Source organism: Drosophila novamexicana, unplaced genomic scaffold (genome assembly GCF_003285875.2).
Source record: "Drosophila novamexicana strain 15010-1031.04,08,12 unplaced genomic scaffold, DnovRS2.1 tig00001062-arrow-arrow-pilon, whole genome shotgun sequence".
NCBI classification, from domain to species: Eukaryota; Metazoa; Arthropoda; class Insecta; order Diptera; family Drosophilidae; genus Drosophila; species Drosophila novamexicana.
The window spans coordinates 443,374-452,664 of NW_020824838.1; the positions used below are offsets into that span (position 1 = coordinate 443,374).

The window sequence follows — 9,291 nt, forward strand, 5'->3', positions numbered from 1 at the left end:
AGCAATAATTACAGGGAAGAAGTTTCTGGTTTAGGCAGCTATCGAAGTGCTTGGCGCTTAACTTTTGGCATTAACTGTGACTGAAATATTAATGGTGCAGCTTCTGGGCTTGATTTTGATTTTGTTATTTAGATGAACAGGTGGTCGTGGAATGTGAATCGCTCAACTATGCGCAAATTTTTGTTAGCTTTTTGTGTGTAGCCAAAAATTCACCCAAATTTATTTGCATTTGCTGATTTTTACGGAGCAGCTGCTCGTGTGCGTGGGGTAAAATATAGCTGCATGCCAGGGCTGCCAGATGGATGAACACATGAACAAATGCAGGCGAAAAGCTGGCGAATATATTTCACAGAGATGCAGTTGTCAGTGTATGTGTGTGTGATTTTCGTTTTTTGCGCCGATTTTGGCGTTGATTTGTTGTTGGAGGCGATTAAAAGTGCACACACAAGTACACACGCACCTACTCGCAATTCACGCCCACTGTGCTAAAGCATTTGTCAACTGTTTCGCCCCTGCGGCCGGTCCAAATTTGATTTATGAGCACGTTGTGATATATGCAGAAATAAGCCAGAGAAATCAATGTGAATGGATTTGGGTGCGTGGAAAGGGTACGGATTGGATGGCACAGCAGGGTATGGGCCCATTTTGCTGCGCCTAATTGCATTACTTGGTTAATTTCGTGTAGAGCTGGGCAATTTATAGCTGCGCACTTAATGTCATTATGATAGCAACAAAACTAGGTCATACGAACCCTTTAATTTGAAATAAAGCTAAATAAGTTTTCTAGATTCAAACAGTTTTTAGTTAAATTCGCGCGAATTCTCTTCGTTCAGCTTACTGCTAACTGTTGAGCAACTGTTGAGAAGGCATCCACAAACCAAATGTAGAGGGCGCCAGCTAGATGTCGCTAACAACAAAGTGATACTTAACGTTTTGTGTAAACTTATTTATAACTAACTATTAATGTTTCTATGTTTTAATATTGTAAATGAATAATAGGCACAAGCAAAGGCAAATTTTTAACATATCGCGTTAAAATTAACATAACGATGTAGCATATTATCGATATATTTGTCTGCACTTAGCAACCACTATAGAGATGAGAGTACCTTGCATTCTTTGTCACAGTAGCAACTGCCTATTGATTGCACTCACATGTAAATATATAACTTATGAATGATAAAAATAATATCCTTAGAAGATTAAATAAAATAATTTAGGTAGATCTTTCATATTTATACATAATCGCATTTTGCAAAGCTGTAGTAAGTAATTTTGTAGTTCAAACAGTGACCCGCCGCTTTGCGTTTCCAGCGATAAGTAACAGTTACATAAATGCTGCACATCTCTAGCACTTTCTCATCGCTAGGAAAACAAATATGGCGGAACGCAAATGCAAAGAAAAATAAAAAAAACTAACTAATTCGCAATCGCAAGCATCATTTAACCGCGTACAATGTACAATTGCTGAGTATATGGAAATTAATAGCTCTAACTGTGCGCTCTCTCATGTTCGTATGTGAGTTTGTTTGTTGCTGCAATGCGAATTGCACAGTCAACACAAATACAAATTTGTTATTACGTGACCTCGAGAACGCCGCTAAAATTAAAATTCACAGAGCCGTGGCAAAAAGTGTTATTTTACCTTAAAGCGAATATATCTAATGCAAATGCAACACTGCGTGAGCTAAATGCGTCACTACGATGCAGATTAACTGATTAATAAAGGTGGAGTGAAGGTAAAAATATAAAAATAAAAAGTACGTGGTAAATAAAACGAAAACAACGCAAAAATGTCTGGCGGACGCGACAGCAGCGCAAGCGCCAGCAGCAGCAACGGCAACAGCGCTGCCAACTCCATCACACCGCAAACGCCGACGCAGCAGCGCGCCCGCGGTCGCCCGGCTAAGCGGGCGACATGCACCTGGTGCGGCGAAGGGAAACTGCCGCTGCAGTACGTCCTGCCCACACAGACGGGCAAAAAGGAGTTCTGCTCGGAGACATGCATCGCCGAGTTCCGTAAAGCGTACAGCAAGGGGGCGTGCACGCAGTGTGACAACGTGATACGCGAGGGTGCGCCCAATAAGGAATTCTGCTCCATGATGTGTATGAACAAGCATCAGAAGAAGAACGGGTCGACGCGGCACAGCAGCGGTGGTGCTGCGGGCGCTGGTGGCGCCGCCGATGGGGAGCGCAAATTGCTGAGCAGCGGTGCGCCGGCGCCCACGGGTCCCTTTCAGTACGAGAGCTTTCATGTATTCGACTGGGATGCCTATCTAGAGGTGAGTAGTGTTGTTGCTAGCAGCTCTTGAAGCGATCGCCTAATCTTTGCTTGTCTATGGTGTGTGTTAGGAAACTGGCAGTGATGCGGCGCCCGCCGAGTGCTTCAAGCAGGCGCTGAATCCGCCCAACAACGATTTTAAGATTGGGATGAAACTGGAGGCACTGGATCCACGCAACGTAACTTCCACCTGTATTGCGACTGTAGTGGGTGTGTTGGGCTCACGATTGCGCCTGCGGCTTGACGGCAGCGACTCACAGAACGATTTCTGGCGCCTGGTCGACTCGACGGAGATCCATGCGATCGGGCATTGCGAGAAGAATGGCGGCATGCTGCAGCCGCCTCTTGGTTTCCGCATGAATGCTTCCAGCTGGCCCGGCTATCTCTGCAAGATACTCAACAATGCAATGGTTGCGCCCGAGGAGATATTCCAACCGGAGCCTCCGACGCCCACTGAGAATCTCTTTAAGGTTGGCCAGAAACTGGAGGCGGTGGACAAAAAGAATCCCCAACTGATTTGCTGCGCAACAGTTGATGCCATCAAGGATGATCAAATTCATGTCACTTTCGATGGCTGGCGCGGCGCCTTCGACTATTGGTGCAATTATCGTTCTCGTGACATTTTCCCAGCTGGATGGTGCGCGCGCAGCTGCCATCCTATGCAGCCGCCGGGTCATAAGTCGCGCATGGACTCCAGCTCTGGCAAGCAGCGTTGCCCGCGTCCCAGATATACCGTTGTCGCTGAATCGGATGCCATGGTGGCCGCCTCCCCGGTAACGGCGCACTTTCACACCAACTGCAAGGGCGGACCCTTTATTAATGGCTCCAAGCTGCCGTCTATGGTGACGGGGCCGACGCATCAGACGCTCGCCAAGCTTTGCCTTCAGGAGGTGCTGGCCGCCAGCACAGATACACAGCAGTTGTCCAAGCTGCTCTTCGCGCTCGACGGAGATGTGCATATTGTGACCGCTGCTGGCAAGAATTTTACGGTAATTTCATGTTAATTTATCAAACTTCCAGTTATAGCTAATCCCCTGCTGTTTTTCAGGTCAAAATACCCTCGCCGCTGCGCATGAAGGATGATGAAAGCCTGGCCCAGTTTATTGAGACGCTATGCATCACATGCCGAGCATGTGCAAATCTTATCTCATTGATGCCGGAGACCGAGGAGTGCAAGAAGTGCGCACACAGCCGAAAGCGTCAGTTGTTGCAGACCGCAACGCCGCCAGCGTCGCCTGTGCTGGCCGAGAAACGCAGCCGTCAATCGAAATCCGCCACGCCCACGCCCACATCGCCCGCCGAGAAGCCGCTAATTATCAAGCAGGAGGCGGGCGTCAAGGCGCAGACGCAGCAGCCCGCAAGCAAAGCCACTAAGGAGACATTAAGCCACAACAACAACAACAACACTAACAACAACAACAATAACAATAACAGCAACAATAATGTTAGCAGTGCCAAGCTGGCCATCAAAGTGGAACCAAACAGCGTCCCAGCGACAGCCTCAGCGCAGAATCAAGCACAGGCGTTGCGCAAGGTGCGCTTCCAGCATCACAACAATAACAATGGCAACTGCCAGCTGGAGACGAGCAACAACTTGGGCTCAACTGGCAGCAACAGTAACAGCTCCTCCTCTTCTAACTCCTCCAGCAGTAGCAGCAGCAGCGGAAACAGTAGCAATAGCCTAGCCGGCGGCACAGCAAATGCCAAATATTTGGCACCACTCGTCGCCGAGGTGCATCCAGAGCAGCTGAGCGCCAAGCCGCCCAGCAGCTACTATAAATCGCCAACTACATTATCATCAAGCGCCTCCTTTCCGTCTTCGGTATCCACGCCTTTCACCGCCTCACAGTCGGCCTGTCCGGCGGCGCCGGCTGCCAGCGCTGCCAAAGCGGCAACAGCGCCAGTGGCTGCATCTGCATCCAGCAGTTATGCGGGTACAGCCATCACCTCACCGCTTAGCACACCCACATCGACGGCCTGTTCGCATCTACGAGCGCAGCCTATCGACTGGTCCATCGAAGAGGTCATCCAGTATATCGAGAGCAATGACAACTCGCTGGCCGTGCATGGCGATCTCTTCAGAAAGCACGTGAGTAACCAATATGAGATAGATCTTATATACCTGAATAGTCATGAATTGTATACATTTGACTTTAATCTTGCAGGAAATTGATGGCAAAGCCTTGCTTTTACTTAACTCGGAGATGATGATGAAATATATGGGCCTTAAGCTGGGGCCAGCCTTAAAAATATGCAATCTAGTGAATAAGGTCAATGGACGAAGAAACAACATGGCTTTGTAAATTGCCAGAAGCATAAAAGAAACATGGATATGGAAATGGAACAAAATAAAGCGCAAGAAAAGGAACAAGGCCAGCGCAGAAGTGTTAACAAATTAGTACCTCCTTAAAAAGTAAAAGTAAACAAAAAAATAAAGATAATCACATAATAGAAAACAGATATGCAGAATATATTTGTAATGTGTTCGGGCATTGATGAAGTTGAATAACGTTAACAAATTACTTTAAAATATTTAATTTTCAACCTAAAATTCTAATGCGAACTATGTTAAACATGCGCGAAGGAAACCAAAACAAATGTCGAGCAAAAAATAACTTGAAATTCCAAAAACTCATATTCAAAATATCAGTTTTTCCAGCAAGAAAAACGTATAAAACAAAAAAATAACACATTACCTTTAAAATGCATACGCAAAATATTTATTACACACACGCACATTAGGCACGGAAACCCAAAACAGTTTGTATTTAATAAAAATATATACGACAAAAAAATCCCTTGAAAATATTGTACATAATTTTACATATAATTTTGTAATTATGTATGTACTGATTGCGTTTCTTTAAACTTAAACTATTACAATGTTTGCTTAATTTTAGTAATTTACTTTTAAGTGAAATCAACAAACAAACAAAAGAACAATCTGTTTAATTTTATTTGTAGACACATAAGAAACCTAAAATACAAAACTAAATGAAAAACCCAAACTTAAATTGTAAACTATATTAACTCGAAAGAACCGACAGCGGATACATATAACACAATCAGATATATATATATATATATATATATATATATATATATACACTTCTATGCAATATTTCTCATTATGTTTATTTACACACCCACACAAAAACTCACAGACATCTACACATAAGATATACTTATACCATACATATAGCAAACTGTAAACATTATTAAACTTGGTCAACAACAAATATTTTATTTTTTTCACTTTAATAATAATTGCTGCTTATGAAAGACGAAACTGCTAGGAACCATAGAAGTATTAACATTTGTAGTACTCAATCTAAAATTTTAGATTGCCAACTGAAGGGTCTATGGCTCTCCTTTCTTCCAGCTAAGTTTTGCAGAGCGCTTATTTTATATATATACTTCCAAACTATAACACTCACATACTTCATATACATAAGCCCCAAATATACGATGTATACATATTAAACTTTCGGATTGACACAGGTAAATTTCGAATAAAGCAAAAAGCAGTTGCATATAATCATAAAATTAGTCAAAAACTTCATGTATACTTGAAAAACGAGAGTAATAATATCCCGTATTAACCCTTGGCTAATCTTTAGAAACAAATATATAGAAAATTAACGGACTTTTATCAGATGCTGATATACGACTTACACCAAAAAAAAATTAGCACTAATGAACAAATTGGAATACAATTATTGAATATATGCGAAAAAAACAATTATCTCCTAAAATCACCCAGTCTCTCACACAAACACCCACACATTCACACGCTAGTTCAAATACACATACACACACTCATATACAAATTATTATAATGTATTCATTTTGTTTTGCCATTTACATTAAATTAGGTACTAAGTGAATAGTTATTTAATTCCTTTCACGTTATGTATGTATAGAGATGAACCACAAAATTGTATCAGACAATTGAAATCTGAATAAAGCAAAGCATATGCATATTGATAAGTATTTAAATACTATTAAATTATGTTATACCTCAACATCAAACTCTGTTGGCCTTCTATAAGGGCTGACTTATTTATTCCGTTTTAAGCTTTCAATCAATTGTATCAAATATCAAACTAAGAAATCAAACCTAAAAAAAAAACGCAAAATTTGTGTTTGGTATTTGTAAATATTATTATAATATTTTTACAAATTTCACTTTCCGCTAACGATGTTTTCATCATTTATTTTGCTAACCATATTATATATACATAATACTATGAGAATTAATGAGATTCGCATAGTAGGGCGTATTTTTTCATATTCAGAGCTAGAGGTAGTGTTTAATAAGTATTAGAGATCATTATATCCAAATACAATATTGATTATTAGCCCATACAACTTAGGACTTACCGAAGGGAAAGTACAAGACACGACTCTCTAAAACTTGTATTCGATCCCGGATTCAAATTTGTACCCTCTTTGCTCAGTTTAGTTAACTTGGATAATTCTTCTACCGATGATTGGCATTTTACAATTTTTTCTCAAATTAAAAAGGAATAGAAAAGTTTTATTTGTAGTCAATCATCACGGCAAACCTTTCGTTTCCTTTACTGCCTTAGAAATCATTAAAAAAAACATGTAAATTAACAAATATAAATATAAATAACAAATATATACTTCAAGCAACTACGAAATGGAATCGCGCACAACTGGTGACGATTTGTGGATAAATGTTAGTGAAACATCCCTTGGGCAAGGCGGAAGATCTGTTTATTATGGCTATCAGCTGCACGATCCATTTCCTTTGTGCAATATAAAACGACTGGCTCCGGCTCAGGCAAGAGAAAGCAGTAAATGTAGCTGTCCCAAGGAAATGACACCTGATATACCAAGATCGGGTCTTTTTGATGAGCATTATGTGGAACTAGAAAAGGAATCGCCGGAAACTATTCACCGCCGTTGTTGGGGAATAAAGCGTAGCCTAGACCCACCAGTCGATGGATCCGAAAAGCCACCAAAACGTAAAGCAAAGCACCATTGGGGCCGTGATATTATCGAAAGTGAGCAAATCTATAGTCATACTGGTTGCGTTATAGGGTAGGACTTTGGAAATATTTTTTTTAGTGTTAAAATTTGGTTTTTGAGTTGAGTTTCGCGATTTTAGTTTAGTTGTATTATCGGAAATGTTGTATTTAAAAAAAAATATTCATTTATCAAGATATATCAAGATTTTTATGTATGTTCTTCCTAGAATTTTACCATGGTTTATTTAACATTTGGCTGTAAATATGTCAAGCCACGACTAACTGGCCGAAGATTGCTTAGGTTCTCCAGGAAACTGGGAAGATAAAATGTATTCCTTAGTTAAACAGTTTTCGAATCCTTGTAAATAAAGAAAATGTTCAGTAGTTGAATTCTTAATTCAAATCAATGAAGTGCTTTTAAATTGAATTCGTGAACTAGGTTTATACATCCACTTACTTTCGAACGCATGTAAGAATCGAGTTAATCAGTCCAAATTAGTCCATTTTTCGCAGGGTAACCTTAAGTTATTGCTCATCAAGGATGTATACAATATAATAATTGTTATTGTCAATTGTTTCGGTTCAAGGATTGGTTTTTATTGGGATTTCGCACGGGTTCGTGACAAAATCATAGTTGGGATTGTATTAGAGCTTTGCACAGGGTATCTCTTAGTCGAGCATTCTGTTCTCCGGCATGGGTATTTGTGTAGCCTTCGTATTGTGTCAAAGTTGTAAATAGTCGACAAAGAGAATACGATTTATGTGTTGTTTCAGGAAGCGGAAAGTTAGTAAAACTAACCTGAAAAAGCGGACAACTCCAAACCAACTCTCAAAGTTGGGTTCATTGTGAAATCAACATCGGTTGTTGTCATGTCATTGGCCCGTGGTCCGACGATAGCCGCATAACAAAAGCGTTAAGCCGTCTCTCTTACCCCGCAAATTATCCACCCGCCACCCACCTTTGGTGCATTTACAATTTGCGGTCAGCCGTTGTCGCTGCGGGAGAGTTGATTTCCCTTTTTATTGGATTTAAGCGATCATCGTTCAATTTATAGACAAATCAAATGGCATTTTTTACTGCCCCCACAATTGGGGGCGGTTTGCTTTTTTATGCATTTTGACGTTGGACAAAAAAAAAAAAAGGGCAAATAAATTGGATTTTGTTTTGGCATGCAAATCATTTGCTGCAGGACACAGCCTGGGATTTGGTTGAAACTTTGGCCCTGTCGCTTCTTTTAATCATGTGAGTTAACCAAAGGCAATGACAACCTTTGTGGGCAGAGTTAATGAAGCTGCTCCACGACGGAAATCAAAAATCCACAATGGACAATGGCTGGCGTCTAGACGTGACGTGACAGTCAGGAGTAGGGCGACGGCAGTCGGGCATCCTGTGCCGGGCTGTACAACAATCCTTTTGTGCTTGAACCCTCGATTGTCAGCTGTATCAATATTGTTACAGTTCATTTTGTTTGCCCTCGACAAATAAAGCATTTTATGCATCACCCAAAGCAAAGTTGCCCGGCATGCCCGGCCTGACCGTGGGCACCATCTCAACCAGATTGTGCTATTTGCCTTGGCGAATGCCCAGTTTGCCCTTGCATATGGGCGTCAACGTGTGGGCGTGTGGGCGAGTGGGCGTATTTGCGGGCCTGGTCTATTGAATTGGCATTGAGCACAAAACAGTTTTCAGCCGGCTTCTGCGGGCCAACTTTGCATGCTACATGCCGGCCAAATCTCAGGGTTTCGGCACACCCCTTCAGAGTTCAAATTCCATTGCTGAACTTTTAAGAGTTTTGCTTTGATTGATAATTTATGGGCAGGGGAGTAGAGTTGGGTTCTTAGATATAAGCATGCACAGAAACTATGAGTATTTATCTGCAATTTAGACTAAGCTATTGATGTGTTATCTATTTGTTATCAAAGTGTTGCTTAATTGATAATTCTGAAAGCACACAAACATGTAAAATTGCTGAAACTGAATTGTTGCAAAATTATAGCAGCGGATGATAGGCT

General features: G+C 41.2%; 2 protein-coding genes across 2 annotated transcripts; both read left to right on the forward strand.

The window, feature by feature from the left end:
• The first annotated feature begins 1,387 nt into the window (after positions 1 to 1,387).
• LOC115766182 (polycomb protein Scm) lies at positions 1,388 to 6,301 on the forward strand. The gene is made up of 4 exons (XM_030710024.1): positions 1,388 to 2,282; positions 2,353 to 3,270; positions 3,330 to 4,370; positions 4,447 to 6,301. The coding sequence occupies exons 1-4, from the start codon at positions 1,794 to 1,796 to the stop codon at positions 4,582 to 4,584; spliced, it is 2,586 nt and encodes an 861-aa protein (XP_030565884.1). The 5' UTR covers positions 1,388 to 1,793; the 3' UTR covers positions 4,585 to 6,301.
• Positions 6,302 to 6,842: 541 nt separating this feature from the next.
• Positions 6,843 to 7,660, forward strand: LOC115766149. The gene is made up of 2 exons (XM_030709985.1): positions 6,843 to 7,314; positions 7,506 to 7,660. The coding sequence occupies exons 1-2, from the start codon at positions 6,948 to 6,950 to the stop codon at positions 7,538 to 7,540; spliced, it is 402 nt and encodes a 133-aa protein (XP_030565845.1). The 5' UTR covers positions 6,843 to 6,947; the 3' UTR covers positions 7,541 to 7,660.
• Positions 7,661 to 9,291: the final 1,631 nt, after the last annotated feature.

Bases quoted from the DNA above. Each gene is read 5' to 3' on its own strand.
- LOC115766182 (XM_030710024.1), top strand. From the start codon at position 1,794: ATGTCTGGCGGACGCGACAGCAGCGCAAGCGCCAGCAGCAGCAACGGC. The intron at 2,283-2,352 runs GTGAGTAGTGTT...GGTGTGTGTTAG, and splicing joins ACTGGGATGCCTATCTAGAG to GAAACTGGCAGTGATGCGGC. The intron at 4,371-4,446 runs GTGAGTAACCAA...TTAATCTTGCAG, and splicing joins GCGATCTCTTCAGAAAGCAC to GAAATTGATGGCAAAGCCTT.
- LOC115766149 (XM_030709985.1), top strand. From the start codon at position 6,948: ATGGAATCGCGCACAACTGGTGACGATTTGTGGATAAATGTTAGTGAA. The intron at 7,315-7,505 runs GTGAGCAAATCT...TGTTCTTCCTAG, and splicing joins GGGCCGTGATATTATCGAAA to AATTTTACCATGGTTTATTT.